The sequence below is a fragment of the Sapajus apella genome, unplaced genomic scaffold (assembly GCF_009761245.1).
Source record: "Sapajus apella isolate SASKATOON/1434 unplaced genomic scaffold, GSC_monkey_1.0 scaffold13, whole genome shotgun sequence".
Taxonomy (NCBI): Eukaryota; Metazoa; Chordata; class Mammalia; order Primates; family Cebidae; genus Sapajus; species Sapajus apella.
In genome coordinates, this window is record NW_022436953.1 from 34,746,067 (window position 1) to 34,762,415 (window position 16,349).

General features: G+C 51.0%; 1 protein-coding gene and 1 pseudogene across 1 annotated transcript in view; one reads left to right on the forward strand and one right to left on the reverse strand.

Annotated features, from left to right (window-relative positions):
- Window positions 1–3,902: 3,902 nt before the first annotated feature.
- On the reverse strand, window positions 3,903–8,562 carry LOC116553675 (annotated as a pseudogene).
- Window positions 8,555–16,349, forward strand: part of PPP2R2D (protein phosphatase 2 regulatory subunit Bdelta) — a 51,214-nt gene continuing 43,419 nt past the window's right edge. The window contains 2 exon segments of the mRNA XM_032282029.1: window positions 8,555–8,716; window positions 8,799–8,891. Of these exon segments, the coding sequence (XP_032137920.1) occupies window positions 8,710–8,716; window positions 8,799–8,891 (100 nt within the window). The 5' untranslated portion in view covers window positions 8,555–8,709.

Sequence of the window (16,349 nt, forward strand, 5' to 3'; positions counted from 1 at the left end):
CAGAGCCGGGTGGAAATCCCGCCCCACAGGCATCCTCTTGTCCTTGTGCAGCAGGATCCCAGGAGGCGGTGGCCAGCGGGTTCAGTCACTGCATGAGGTTGTTCTTCCCAGGCAGAGCCAGTGCTCAGGCCCCTGTGCGCCCGGCCCCCCAATCCACCATGAAGGGTGGAGTGTGCAGTATACGCCCCTGCACTGCTCCATGTTTTATGACATCCAGACTCAAGGCTAAGCCCCAGCCTCAAGATTTGAACATACCTTGGACTGAGCTTCAATTCTCGGTGATTGTAAAGCCATAAGCAAGTGATTTAACCCCTCTAAGCCTCAGTTTCATCATCCGAGAAAACAGGATGGCAACACTCAGCCCACAGAGCTTCATGAGCACTAAATGACGTGCCTGTGAAGTGCTCAGTGCTGTTCTAGACACTTGGGGCATGTCCATGGTGCCGCTGAGAGCACAGGTCGACCCCTCTTCACACCTGCACCTGCCAGCTGCTCAGAGGGTGGCCCCTGCTGTATAAAAGCAGGGGCAATTAGTAGTCGACTGCTCACACAGCTACAGCGTCAGCATGTCAATGTGAATCAGGGATTGAACAAGACACTGAGGCTGGAAGACAGCAGGAATGGCAAGAGCAGTGACGATATGAAAGCGCATGTATTTCTGTACACACATGAACCTGCTTTCTTTTGCTGCCATAACAAGTTACCGCAAGCTTAATGGCTTACAACAACTCCTATTTATTATCTCACAGTTCCTTGGGTCAGAAATCCGGGCAGTTTGCCTAGCTGGTCTTCTGCTTAGGGTCGCAGGAGCCTGAAATCAAGGTGCCAGCAGGGCCGCACCCCTTTCTGGAGGCTTTTGGAATGAATCTCCTTCCAGATTCTGCCAGGCAGTTGTCTGAATGCTGTTTGTTTGGTCAGGTTCTCATCCTGGTGCCAGCTCTCAGTCGGGGGCTGGACTTGGCTCCCAGAGGCAGCCCAGATTCCTGCTCACGCCTTCCACACACCCTTCCAGCACCTGCAGGCCAGGTCCCTCTTGCGCTCTGACGCGTGCTAACTCTCCTTTCTGCTGCATCTGTCTGACTGCAGCCGGAGAAAGTGTCTGCTTTGAAATGCTCAATTAGACTGGGCCCACAAGGATGATCCGTGATAATCGGCAAATCCCGGAACTTTGAACCCATCTGCAAAGTCCCTTTTGCCATGCAATGTGACATGGCCACAGGTTGCTTCTGGGGATTGGGGCATGGACATCTGGAGGGCCTTATTCTGCTGACCACACACAGGCACACATCTCTCTTGTTCCTGTATCCCTGATGTTCTCTCTGCCACATTCAATACAGCATGTAGAGATGTTTTGTTTGAAACAAGGAAGGAGTGCAGAGGAAGAGAGGGGACAGACAAACGCCCCACGCCAGAGAGAAGCAAGGCCCAGGAGACAGGAGCAGGTTACGTGGGGTTTTCCTTCTCAGTTCCCAGCGCGGGTCTCGTCACAGCCTTTTGGCCATCCCTCTCTTCATACGTCCTTCCTTTTCTCTGTTCCTTCATTTCTTCCCATCTTTCTTCCCTTCCTTCAGCATTTGACAAAAATATGAGGATCGGATCTTTTCCGACAGGAAGAAAGAATGATGGAAAGACGTCTAATGCCTTGCTGGCTCCAGCAGTAGGAGGCAGCCATGTGTCAAAAGTCAGACACGCAAACCAGCCCCCGGCCTCTATCCACACCTTCCACGCAGGCCCTCCTGCCGCTGCCCCTCCAGCCAGCCTACAGCCGGGCAGACTGGGTACCTTCTACTCCAGCAAGCTTCGCAAGGTGGTTGATTTTCCACGGGAAGATTGCACATCCTACCCACAGGCTACATCCATGGTAACCATGAGATTGCCACTAAGTCTGAACTTGAAAATAATCTATATTTGGTATTTTCGAATACTATTTAGTAGTTGAAATCTAAATAAATCAAAAATATTTTAGGCCGATGCCATAGCTCATGCCTGTAATCCCAGCACTTCGGGAGGCTGAGGCAGACGGATCACTTGAAGTCAGGAGTTCGAGACCAGCCTGGCGAACATGGTGAAACCCCATCTCCACTAAAAATATAAAAATTAGCCGGGTATGGTGGCACACACCTGTAATCCCAGCTACTCGGGAGGCTGAGGCAGGAGAATCCCTTGAACCTGGAAGGTAGAGGTTGCAGTGAGCCGAGATCGTGCCCCTGCACTCCAGCCTGGGCGACAGAGCAAGACTCCATCTCAAAAAAAAAAAAAAATTAAATTAAATTAAATTAAAAAATTTGAAAATAAAGGTATTTGGGGCAAGTGTGATTTTTTTTCAGACTCTTAAGAAATAAAGTTCTTCATAGGCTCGGAGAAAATTTATGGTAAGTTAGGCTTTTTAAAAATCCATTTTATTGAGGTATTATTCACATAGAATAGAATGGGTCCACTCTAAGTGTCTAGTTCAGTGAGGCTTGACAGCCATGCATGCTCTGTAACCGCGGCTGCCACAGGCCGGGGACATGTCCATCACCCCAGGGAGCTCCTCCCGCTCTTTCCAGTCAACCCCCCGCCCCTCTTGCCCCACGCTGTTTCTTAAATACTGCAGAGCAGTTTCACCTGCTTTAGAACTTCAGTTCTCCAGAGAAACAGCGCATGGAATGAGCTTTATTTTCACGGACTCGCTCACACGATTGTGAAGGCCGACAAGTCCAAAAGCAGAGGGTGGTAGGGCAGGCCAGCAGGCAGCATTTGTTCTCCAAGAAACCTTGGTATTTGTGCCAAAGGCCTTTGACTGACTGGATGAGGCTCACCCATATCAGCAACGGTAATCTCCTTTTCTCAAAGTCAACTGACTGGATGTCACCCGTGTCTACAGAACCCCCTCGTGGCAGTGCTTGGCTTGGATTTGATGACATAACTGGCTACTATCCCCTCGCCACGTTGACACTCGAGACTAAGCATGCAGTAAAATAAAGGGGCGCATGCAGCCTGCACCCCTCTGCGTCTGGCTCCTTTCATTCTCATAATCTTCCTGGGACTCACCCCTGCTGTCCGTTTTGTTACTGAATCGTACTCCCTTGTACGAATACAACAGGCTAGATTCTCATACACAGCAGCATTTCCAATTCAGCTATGAGATCTAAGAAAGAATTTTAAAATACACAATTGCTGTCAATACTCAGAAACTTGCAAACACCAATTAGAATCCAAACAGAAATTCATTGAACTACTAGGTTGTGCAAAAGTAATTGTGGTTTAGCTAACTATTTTAAGTTTTTAGCATCTCAAAAAGAAAGGTTAAAAATATCTTTCTGGTCAGCTAGTGCTCAGTGGGACACAGGGGAGGCAGCTCACCAGTTTCAGGGAGATGTTACTTCTGCGGGCTACCTCTGGTGTTTACAGTTCAATTTAATGGAAGCTAATTAACCAGAAAATACATTCTGAACTACAACTGATTGTCTTGTCATCACTTCAAAAGACATATTTCACACACATTAAAGCAATTACATACGTAAATAAAAATAAAATCCTACGCCCCCAACCCCGGCTGAATGAACCGCGCTGTGGCCAAGGGGACCCCAGGAAAACCTTAAAACTGAGGCTATGATGGCGGGATGGAAGGTTAGACAGGCCTCCTGATGCCCCCTCCCTTTTATGGTTTAGACACAACAGACCAGCATTAACGTTAAGCTGGAGACCGTAAGACTGACAGAACGGACTCTGCGGCAGTAAGATACAAGGTCTTCCAAGATACTACAAAGATACCTTTTTTTTTTTTTTTCAAATCCACCTTTTATTTTTTCTTTAAAAAAAAAAAAGAAAAATGGAACCAAGCAAACAGCAAAACCGAGGCGGCGTCTGCGGTCCCGGGCAGCGCTGCATGCATGGCAGGGCAGGCTGGGCTCCGGGGCGCCCGTCTGCGGAGCTCGGGCGCGGCGGGGCCGGCAGGCTGCAACAAAGTGCATCGGGGCCGCCTCCCGCCTCCCTCACCCGCCCGGGGCCAAGTCGAGCAGCTGCGGGCGGCGGACACGCTGCGCCCGGGCCCTGCGGTCCTCCCGCCGGCCCTGCAGGGGCCCCTGAGGTCCTGGGGCGCGGTCAGCCCGGGGGCGCGGCGGTCGCCTCTCCGGGGGGAGGGCCTGGCGCGGGCACCTGGACACGGACTGCAGGTGGCCACCCTCACTGCTGCTTGCAGGCCGACAGCCGGCGGATCTTGCTGCTGGCCGACCAGGCCTTGCGGGCGGGGTCGGGGGCCCTGCCCTCCGCCTTGGATTTGGGGCTCAGCTGCGCCGTCTCCGTGCGGTTCATGCACACGGCTCTGGGCAGGCCCCGGCTCTGTCCGCTCTGACCGGCCTCCTCTTCTGGGACCTGTCCGGGCACCTCCGGGCACCGTGAAGTCCTGAGTGTAGATGGTGTCGTCCTCGATATCAAAGAGGTCCTCGTCCTCGTCGGCTCCGTGCAGGTCTTCCAGGTACGGCACCACGGTCATGCTGCGCCACCGGTCCTTGGTGTCCGGGCTCGGCGGGGTGGGCACTGGCGCCTCAGCGGGTGGGTGTTTCTTCCGGAACCAGCTGTGCTGCCGGATCTGCCGTAGGGAGAACCTCATACTCAAGCATCCCTTTCAGCAGGTCGGAGAGTGGGGGGCCACAGTCGCCTGGGATCGCCTAGTTCCCCTTCCCGATGTTCTCAAGCAACTTGTATAGGCTGTCCCCTTCGAAGGGGTACAGGCCTGTGGTGATGTTGTAGAGGGTGACCCCGGCCGACCAGATGTCCACCTTGAAGCCAGAGAAGGTGTCCAGTATCTTTGTCCAGAAGGTATTGATCGACTTATGACCTATGCAACTTACGACCATTCGACTTTACGACCACAATCGCTAGCCACGGCTGCTCCGCGTCTGGCAGCGCAAACGTTGCCCAGCTGGGCGTACGACAGTGCGGACCAGCTTCCGGCAGCACTACCATCTCCGTGTGCACCATTTCAACTGTACATATAGCCTACTCAACTTACAACCAAATCGTGTTACGACCGGTCTGCGGTCCCGACCGTGGTCGTAAGTTGAGCACTAGCTGTACCAAATTAGAAACAGGACCTACAGCCGTGCAGGGGGAGGGTGCAGTCGCAAACCTGCACTTACAGAGTAAAGGACCTTCTCACTGCCGACGCGTGTTCTCCTCCAGCAGCTAAACAAGCGCTGGCCTCGAGATGCGCAATGTTAAACAACTGCAGCTCCACAGCCACCAAGTGAGCCCAGGCCTGCCCCACCAGCCATAACCACAGCTTTCACTGGACACAGACTGTAACTTTCTCCTGGCAAGAGACCACTGACCTTGGACTAGTTCTGGTGAGTCTACAGAGGCTGCACATCTGCATGCATTCCGGTCCTGAAAAGACCTCTTGAGGTACAGGGCCTAGTAATTATTTATTTATTTTTTTTACTTTATTTTTTAAATAATTAATTTTTTTTTGAGATGGAGTCTTGCTCTGTTGTCCAGGCTGGAGTGTAATGGCGCGATCTCGACTCATTGCAACCTCTGCCTCCCAGGTTCAACCGATTCTCCCATCTCAGCCTCCTGAGTAGCAAGGACTACAGACATGCGTGACCATGCCAGGCTACTTTTTGTGTTTTTAGTAGAGATGGGGTTTCTCCATGCTGGCCAGGCTAAGCTCGAACTCCTGACCTCAGGTGATCTGCCACCTTGACCTCCCAAAGTGCTGGGATTACAGTCGTAATATATTCAACTGTTGAGTCTCCCCGCTCCAAAGTGAGATTGGGTCCTGTGTGACGTAATACGCACGTGTCAGGACCCTCTTCATGCGTATCCACAGCTCCTCCTAGAGCCTGTGGATGATGTGTGTTTAGCTACCCTGCTCAGCCCGAGCTCCTGCCACACCCTCCTCCTTCTAACAGCCTGCCTCCCATCCTGGCCTGGGGGATGTCCACCTTGCGACTGTAACCCTCTAAAAGAAATAAAGTTCCTGTTTTTTCATATTTATACACTATGGGGTTTTTAAGTTAACACATAAAAGAGATCTGGTCTTTAACTCAGTTTTTCAAGTGCCTTCCTGGGCAGACTGGCTAAACCTACATTTTAAAAAGAAGACTGCAGCCCCATTTTCCTGCTCTTCTCCTCAACAGAGAAGTAGGTGTTCACTGCCTCCAGCTCCTCTCCTGCCAAGCTCCCCAGAGCCCTCTACAAACCTGTGATCCTACTCCATTCCGTAACCACTGCTCTGTCCAGGTCAGTAATGGCCTCCCAGTGGCTACAACCAAATGGTTGGTCCTCCATACTCACCACACAGCACCACAGAGAACCACTCCCTTCCGTCTTCAGTAGGTCCTGGAGGTGGAGTCTCCATCATCCTCAGCCTCCTCACCCCTGCAGGGCTCTGTCCTTGGTCCTGTCCCCAACTGTCCTCTCTCCTGGGGTGACCTCAGCCAGTTTCCTGGCTTGAAATGACCTGTAGGTGCCCTCAACTTGATGCTCCAACCCGGGATTCCCTGTGCTCCAGGCCGGTCTGTCTGTGCGACAGCGCCATGTGGTGACAGCGAACCTCTGGTCGGCTGCACCCACCACCACCCAGCTGTGCCTCTCCTGCCCTTCTGCTGCAGAAACTCCACCCTTCCCGATGCTCAGACCACATAAGTCCCAGCTCTCTCGCACACTGCATCCTTTCCATCAGCAAATCCCAGGGGCTCTGCGGTTGAAGCACTTGTCTCTGAAATCCGACTGGTTCTCACCACCCAACCCCATGTTCATCATTCTATCCTCAACCCTGTGCCTGGAAGGCCATGTTGGCCACCTGATTGGTCTCCCTGCTTCCCCTCTCTGGATTCCCACAGGCGATTCTCAGCAGAACATCCACAGCGGCTCTGGTAAAGCTCAAGCCCACACGAGTCTCCTCTGTTCATGGGCCTCTCTCTCTCTGAGTCCAAGGCTCTTAAGCGGCCTGCCCACTGTCCATCCTCCTCCACTTACTACCCTGCCTTGACTCCCACCCCTGGCCTCCGCGCCACTCACTCTGCACCCATACCAGGCATGGCCCCGCTTCCTGTCTTGGCTCCCGTTGGTCTCCCCTCCTGGCCAAGCTTTCCTAGATGTCTGCATGGCTTGCCCTTTATCGCCTTGAGTCCTCTCCAGTCACCCCGCACAAGACTCCAACTCTCCCATACACATTTCCTTCTTCCCAGCTTCCTCTCTCCAGCTCCACCTGACTTATCACATACTTACTTCCTTATTGTCTGTCTCCCCCACTGAAAGGTAAGCTCCACCAGGGCTGAGATTTCTCTGTTCTGTGCATCCCTCACACCCAGGGCTGTGAAGGGGGCCACACGTGGTGGGAGCTGTTAATAAATAAAATTTGTGGAGTGGATGAATGTTCCTGATTTTCAGTGACTGTCTTTTAGTGGCTTAATATGATCAGTGCCCACTGTAGCTTTCCTGAAAAAAGTTCTGATTCAGGACATCAATCCCATATGGACAGTCTCCTGACGATAGCTCGACTTCAGATGTTTCAACTTTACGATGGGTAGATTGGATATTTGATGCATTTTTGACGTAGGAAGGGCTTATTGGCGGGGAGGGTGGCCCACTGTAAGTTGAGGAGCACCCGAATCGCTCAGTATGCCAGAGAAAAACACCCACAAATGAAGAAATGATCAGCTGTGTTTCCCTAAGACTGCACCGGAAGCTCCAAGAACCTGTAAGGTAGCCATCTGGTGGGCAACGGTGCGCTCCCACAGGGAGGTGGACAGGGTTGAGAAACTAAGGTGGGAGGTTGGCTCGTGCCCAGCAGTTCGAGACCAGCCTGGGAAACATAGGGAGATCTCCGTCTCTACAAAAAAAAAATTAAAAAGTAGAGTACTCGCAACTACTTCGGAGGCTGACGCGGTAGGATGGCTTGAACCCAGGACTTCGAGACCAGCCTGGGCAACATAGAGAGAACCCCGTCTCTACAAAAAATTTAAAAATTAGCTCGCAGCTACTTCCGAGGCTGAAGCAGTAGGATGGATTGAGTCCAGGTCAAGGGTGTAGGGAGCCGCGATCGCGCCCCTGCACTCCAGCCGGAGTAACAGAGCGAGGCTTCTGGCAGCAGGCGGTGGGCGGGAGGACGCGCTCAGGTGCCGCACGCTCAGGTGAGACCGGCCTACATGCTCCGCCCACCGCTGCCAAGCGCGCCCTCCATTGGCTGTTCCGCGGAGAACCCACGCTCCCATTGGCCGACGCGGACTGGGAGGCGTGTCCGGCCAGCTGCGCTCTGCGGACCAGTGTGGCTGCAGCCGAGGCCTTGCCGGAGTTCCGGAGAGTAGGGGCAGCGCTAGTCCTCAGGGGAGCGCCGGGCGCACACCGGACCACTGAGGGTGGCCGAGGAGCTCGCCTGTGCCCGCCGGCCCCAGCTTCCCTCCGCAGCCGCCCAGGCGTCCCCTTCCCAGACCAGAGCGGCGCTCGGCTCAGGGCGAGGGTCGGCTCGCGCAGGCGCAGTGGGCGCCCCCGGCAGCCCCCGCGGCCCGCCCCGCCCGCGGCCTGTCCGAGGAGGCGGAGGGAGATGACGTCATCGAGCAGGGCGACGGGCATTGGGCGCCATTTTGAAAAAGAAAAAAAATCCCTCCCCGGCGGCGGCGGCGGCGGCGGAGCCGGCCGGGGCTGAGCGCTCGGCTGCAGCGGCGCGGAGGCCGTCTCTCCGGTCCGCCGCGGTCCCCGCCTGTCCCGCCGCCGGCTGTCATGGCAGGTGAGGGGCCTGCGCGGGCCGGCGGGGGCCGCGGGGGCGGGCGGGGGCCGCGGCCGGTCTGACCGCCCCGTTGTGTTTGCAGGAGCCGGAGGCGGCGGCTGCCCCGCGGGCGGCAACGACTTCCAGTGGTGCTTCTCGCAGGTCAAGGGGGCCATCGACGAGGACGTGGCCGAAGGTGAGGCCCGCGCCCCGCCGCGCCCCGGGACCCTCGCGGGCAGCGCCCAGCCCGGCCGCGGCCTCCGGGCCCCACGCGCCGGTGGAAGGCGGGCAGGAGGACGGGGCCCGGCCGGGCGGGGGACGGGGTCGGGGGCTTGCGGTTCTCTGTGCGCGGTCCCGTCCCGCGGGGCGTGGGCGGAGGCGCCTGGCCCGCGGCGGGGCTTATGTAAGTCACCAAGGTCACGGGCGGCCGGGCCCTCCGAACCCAGCGCGCGCCCGGGCTGCCTCCTGCCCGGGGCGGAACCGAGGAGACCGCGGCGGAGCCGGGGACGGGAACCGAGTCCAGACCCTGCGCTCGGGCGGCGCGGCACCGTCGCGCGGAGGATGGGGATTCGCCTGGGGCTCCCCCGATCCGGCTCTGCGTTTCCTCGCCGGTGCGCTCTCGAGCAAGCTGGTTGCCTCGGTTGTCCACCCTTAACAAGAGCACCGGCTCCCTGATTCTTAAGGTCCGCTTTCTGAGGTTCTGAAATCCTGGAATTTTACTATGAAGTGTTGTCGTTGCTTCTCCGCTGATGCAGTTTAAAGTCTCTACGCCAGATTTTAATCTTGAACCTTCCGGTATTAACTTGGTCTTTGCCTGAAATCATACCCTTAAATTGGCCCAGGCACAAAGTTTTAGGGTGCTGGGAGGGAACTGAGGAGTGCCTCCTGCCCCAGCTTTCCATGAAGCTTACATGTCACCTTAAGTTTAGGAGTTGTGTAGCCTTCCTTTCACACAGCTGAATGGAGAACTTGGTCGAGTCTTAGAAGTTTGATTATTATATCAGATTTAGAGCCATAGTGGCCTTTTTGTTGTTGTTCATACATCTTACTGAACATTGTAAACCTTTAACCTCTTCTTAAAAATGATTTATGTGTGCACCAAATACACCTTCCGTGCCTTAAGCTGCTAAAAGCCCCTGGTCAAACGTCCACCTCGCTCCATCTCGCTCCCCCATGACCTTTTACTCCCTCTTCCCCACCCTGTATCTCTCCTTGGCAGTGTCTGGTTTGGCGCATGACCACTGAGGGCATTTGGAGATTCCTAGCCCCCTGGGACAAGCAGGGCCTGGGTGATGAAGCAAGTGAAACTCGGCTCTGAGAAATGCGGAAAAATGTGTATGGTTTGAGATTGAAACTAGGCGCATTTTATATGATTTGAAAAGTTTATTGATTTTTTTTATTTTTTTAAAACATATTACTTTTTTGTTTGATTTTGCATATGCCAAGTAAGTGACAGTTCAGCCTTACTCAAGTGTAACTTCTGTCCCAGTAAAGCAAAACTTGTGTGGGAGTAGGGAGGTGAGAGGGCTTAGTGCCTGCCTTAATTTCTTTTTTTTTTTTTTTTTTTAAACTTTTTCTTTTCTTTTCCGGAGACAGGGTCTCACTGTAGCCCAAGCTGGAGTGCAGTGGCACCATCTCGGCTCACTGCAGCCTCTGCCTCCTAGGCTCAAGTAGTCCACCCACCGTAGCTAGGACTACAGACGCGTGCGCCACCACACCAGGCTAATTTTTGTTACTGTAGGGGGGTTCGCCATGTTGCCCAGGCTGGTCTCGAACTCTTGGTCTTAAGTGGTCTGCCCACATCAGTCTCCCCAGGTGCTGAGATTACAGGTGTGAGCTAACATTCCTGGTCTGGTTTCTTTACTTAAAAAAAAAAAAAAAAAATTATTGATAAGCTGAATGACTTAAAACTTAAGCGTAACTAAAGTTTATTTTAAATGTGACTTTACACATATGAAAATAGCATCTTTCTTTTAAAAAAATCTTGGGCTCGGCCTGGTGGCTCACACCTGTAATTCTAGCACTTTGGGAGGCCGAGGTGGACAGATCACTTGAGATCAGGAGTTTGAGACTAGCCTGGCGCACATGGCGAAACCCCATGTCTACTAAAAATACAAAAATTAGCTGGGCATGGTGGTGCACACCTGTAATCCCAGCTACTTGGGAGGCTGAGGCAGGAGAATCACTTGAACCTGGGCTGTGGAGGTTGCAGTGAGTAGAGATCCTACCACTGTGCTCCAGCCTGGGCAACAGAGCAAGGCTCTAAAATATATATACATGTGTGTATGTATGTATACATATATACACGTATACACACATGCACACACACAAATGCTTTGTTCTCTGAATTAAACTGATGGGAACTTTTTGCAGTTTTAAATCCTATTTTAAGTTAAATTTTGAGTAAGTCAAAAAATTTGATATTTTGAGTTGTCATGGTTTTTTTGTAACATTGCTTTGTGGTAATTATCCACATGTTTTGGTTATTTTATGTATTCAGAGCTTTTTATTTTCATCCATGTTTGCTTTGGCTGTGATAACCCACCAAGATGAACACATTTGTAGCTTACCATCACTCTGTCCTGTCGTTCTGATACTGTTGGTTTGTATGCTGACCACAGAGTCGACCATGGTAACGGACGTGCAGTTCTTAGTCACCAGGGATTGTTGAGCAGCCAGGTTCAAGAAGCTGGTCATGCCCAAACGCAACCTTGATGGAGAGATGTTGGTGAGAGATAATAAGAGATGGGTGGCTGGGTGCGGTGGATCACTTGAGGTCAGGAGTTCAAGATTAGCCTGGCCAACATGGCGAAACCCTGTCTCTACTAAAAATACAAAAATTAGCTGGGCGTGACGGCGCGCGCCTGTAATTCCAGCTACTAAGGCTGAGGCAGGAGAATGGCTTAAACCTGGGAGGCAGAGGTTGCAGTGAGCTGAGATCGTGCCATTGCCCTCCAGCCTGGAGACAAGAGTGAGACTCCCTCTCAAAAAAAAAAAAAAAAAAAAAATAGACGGGCAATTCAGAGGGGTTTTTATTGTACACTGCTGCGCAGGCTGTAGAACTTAGGGTATAGCTGATCTTGTTTGTTTAGATTTGTGGCTTGTGAGGCATTTTGTTCTTAAAGATTCTGTTCTGGGCTACGTTCAGCTCTGTAGAGTTCTGCGGCACCCCTGCACTCTGGCTGTCTTTCTGCTCTCTCTGCAATGGGTAAGAAAGAGGAGCCTTAGAGATTGAGGCCAAGGTCCTTTTCTGACATCACTGGGGCAGCACCCAGTGTACAGGAGGTAGTGCCGGGGATTAAGAGTAGGCGCTCCTGACTTTGAAGGTCATGAAGTGAGTAATGTAGAGAAAGCGTTTGGTTTTTGTTTTGATTTCTGTTTTGTTTTTAAAACTAATAGTTTGGGGGCAGGGGGACCAGAATCATTACCTTTGATGAAAGTGTTGGCCTGTGTAAAACTTGATGCTCCCCCACACCCCCCCCCTTTCTTTTTTAAGAATTGAGTTTAGCTATGGGTCAGGTCATTTTGCTAAGAGCCATCCCACTGGATCATCAGACTTCCCATCCTCCTGCAAGTAGGAGTAGAGCTGAGCTCACAAGGAAGTTATGAAATGTCCTGTTGGAGCAGTTGTGGGAGCAGCCGTCAGTGGCAACTTGCCTCTCCTGCCCTTGCCGGAAGGTGGGACTATGTGAGTTCGTCTGCCGAGGTGACCAATAGTAAAACCAGGGGGCTTCCAATAGGAAGCGCTGAGAAGAGTTGTTTGTTAGCACCTCCAAAATGTTTAGGTGCTAAATGGTGACTGCCTTCTGGAGGTTGTTAACGCTGTGCAGATGTTTTCTGCGTGTTATGTAGCCACCTTCACCCAGCCCGTCCTCCCTCTCCTGGAGCGTACTTCATTCATCATGCGATGTTTTCTCAGTGTCACCTGGTATTTCATCCTTTGCTTCTCACTCTGCTAGACTGTGAGCTCCTCAAGCTTGAGGGCCGGTGTCACCCTTCACGCCCCAGCCCTTGTAGAGGATCCCGCAAGAAGGTCATGATAGGCAACAGTTGCTGAGTTGTCGTTCCGTGCTAGAGATTGCTCACAAGACTTTGCCCCTGTCAGTTAATTTAATCTTCACGCAACCTAAGAAGGGAGTAAATGCTGTTCTTCCCAGTCTCAGATGCAGAATCCAGGGTGGGGAAGCAATGAACCTGGGTCATAAAGCAACCCTATGGCAGGGCCACGGTTTGAAGCCATGCCGACCGGCCACAGAGCCCTGACTGGGGTGCAGCATTGCTTCAGCCACCGTTTGCGGCCAGTGAAGTACTGATGAAGCGCCACTGTGGAATGTGGCCACCCAGCCCTGGGGTGGAGCTATTCTTCTAAAGCTCCGTAAGCATCTTGCCACCAGGAATCGTATGAAAATGCCTTTGAAGGCAAATGAAAATGAAATGCCTTTAAAGGAAGTGCATATCAAAATGATGTAAGATTAGTAACAAGGATTCAAGAATAGCATCACTTTCCAACCATTTCTCAAAATATTTGAAGAGTAGCTATCCCAGAGACAGTAAGTAAGTGAAACACCTGCATGTCAAACAAGTGCTGCAGCACCTTTGCCTGCGGAGCCCCTTGCTCACGACTGCAGTCTGCTTGCCTGCAAGGAAGCTGTGGGTCTTGCTTGCTCCCATGGAGAAACAGTGGGGAGGGACCGGGGGTGGAGGGTCTTATGCTGAACACGGTTATAGCTTGATTACAGCAGGTTCCTTTCATCCCAGAATTTGTAGTTTTAAGTGGATTGGGTTTTTATTTGATTTTGCTTTAATAGGTTTCTTTTTCTTTCTTTTTTTTTTTTTTTTTTTTTTTGAGATTGAGTCTTGCTCTGTTGCCCAGGCTGGAGTGCAGTGGCACGATCTCAGCTCACTGCAGCCTCCACCTCCCTGGTTCAAGGGGTTCTCCTGCCTCAGCCTCCTGAGTAGCTGGGATTACAGACGCATGTCACCACGCCCGGCTAATTTTTGTATTTTTAGTAGCGACGGGGTTTTACCATGTTGGTCAAGCTGGTGTCCTCCTGACCTCGTGAGCCACCACGCCTGGCTGCTTTAATCAGTTTATTAATCCATGATCTATTGCTGTGAATTCAGATATTAACCTGTTTCTAAAGAGATAAACTAAGCAAAACTAAAGGTTTGTCTGCTTAAGTCAAGCTTGAATCTGGGGAGTTTCATACACAACATGGATATCTGGTTAATCTGGTAAGATAGCCTTTCCAAGGGGTGTTGGTACTTTGAGAGAAACATTTTAAGTTACAGAAAGGTAACAAAAATTAAGGGAATTTGAGCATCAATACCAGAAAGTTACTATGTTTCATTGAATATAAGATATGGCCCGCATGGTGGCTTACACCTGTAATCTCAGCACTTCAGGAGGCCAAGGCAGGAGGATCAGTTGAGCCCCGCAATTTGAGACCAGTCTGGGCAACATAGCGAGATCCTGTATCTACAAAAAAATAAAAAATAAAATGTTAGCCAGGTATGGTGGTACACACCTGTAGTCCCAGCTACTCAGGAGGCTGAGGTGGGAGGATCACTTGAGCCTGGGCAACAGAGTGAGACTTTGTCTCATAAAAAAAGGAAATAAAAAAAAAATATATATATATATATATATATATATATGTGTGTGTGTGTGTGTATAATGTATATGTAATCTTTGAAATTGGATATATGTTTTATATATAATATTTTATAATATCTTTGCTATCTGTGTATATATAAAAGATACATCTAATTTCAAAGATACCAAAATGTGAGTAATTGTACTTAGAATCAATAAAATACGGTATCAGTGAATGCAAGACTTTTCTGTCATATGTATTGATTTCTTCTGTGTTTAATACGGTGTCTGCTTATTTGAATTATTCCTGGTCTGTTTTCTATATTGCATTGTAGAATTTTCATTCACTTAATATTTATACTTCTGCCATTGAAGAGAACCTTCAGGAAAGCATCCTCTGGGGAAGGCCATCAAACAAGCAAACATGCTAACATTTTTGCAGTTTGACTTATGAGAGAATTTAATAGGAATCCTCTGCCTTCAGGAAATCAGTTGCAGGTGCCTGAAGATTCACAGACTCATACTTAGCACAGCTGTGTCTTAATGTTCAGGAGGCTGGCCTAGCCAGAGTTCTATCATGAAGTTAAGTTTACAAGATAAATGGTGGTGTTTAATCCTCCCTGGTGATTTTTCATGTTCCCTGAGTGTAAGCAGTCTGCTGTTCTCATGGGAAGTTGTAGGTTTGGTTTGTGTCTGCTGTTTTCAGCTCTGAGGGCACCTTCCTGAGCCTCAGCTCGCTTATCTGGAAGTTAAATCGGAAGGTTTTTGTTAAGATCAAACAATGCACGGTGCTTTGTAACCTGTAAAGTGCTTTTGAAGTGTTAGATACAACTGTTCATTAATTCTCTTGTATTTTAAGGTATTCGGGCCTGGTTGTAGCTATATTTAAACACAAAAATAGCAGCTTCTTGTTCTTCCTCACCTGCTTCATCTCCACCTGCCCAGATCCCTTCCACTGGCCTGGCCTCTTACTTTTTCCATGATTAGTCCGTGATTATTCCCATCCCATGATCTTCTCTCCTGCTTCTTTCTCAGCCTGCAGTATTCTTTTTCTTCCCATCAGCGCTCCAAGCCCTGCTGACCCTTCTCAGCCCACCTCGCTCCCACTTCGCGAGTCCGTCTCCAGCTCCCCCAGCAGTCAGTGTCGTCTCAGCCTCCAGACTTCCCTTCCACTCCTGTTCCGTGTTCAGCGAGTGGCTTCTGGTTCCCTCATTTTGTCACACGCATGACTCGGCTTGTCCCTTCACCTGGTGTTAGTCAGGGTGTGGAGTGTCATGATATTAGCAGGTAGTGGAAGGGCGTTGTGCGCATGGAATTTGGTGCACATCCCATCTTCCCCTCTTCTAGCTTTGTATAACTTGGCAGTTTACTTACCATCTTTTTCTCGTCTGTAAACTGAGACTATTACTAGTGACTGTTAACGGGGTTACTGTGAAGGTTCCAGAAAATGTACGGAAAGCTGTGGCAAACAGAAGCACGGAACTGGTAACTGGTTAGAGATTGTGGTCTTAAGAGGCCCTCTTGCATGGGAGAATGGCTAACTCTGTCACTTCAGCGAGACAATTTCAGAAAAATGAAGAGTATGGCAGGGGCCAGCATTCAGCTTGGCACATCTGGAAAGGCCACAGCGGTGTTCCAAAGGGCTGCTGGTGCTGGCTGTTGGAAATAGAAATGCAGGTCTTGCCTGCAGGAAGCTCTGTTCGGACACAGACAAGCAGGTGGGCCCTTGCACCGCGGCTGGGACCAGGGCACATTGAGGCAGTGTGAAGAAGCACCAGTACACAGACTTGGGTGGGGAGTGGAGGGGAGGATGGGGAAAAAAAAAAAAAAAAAGGGAGAAAGGGAAGGGGAGAAGAGTTTTCCAGGTGGAGAGGGCTTGGAATGGAGGTTGGACAGCGTGGTGTGTCCCGAGAAGTCACTGCATGGCATGGTTGTCTGGCAGAGAAGGGAGTGGCTGTGATGAGCAGGAGGCTGGCTGGGGCCAGAGGATGATGAATAAACGCCTTGAATACTTGTGTTGAGGACTCTTGAGTGATTGCGAGCTTTTAAGATCCTAAGCAG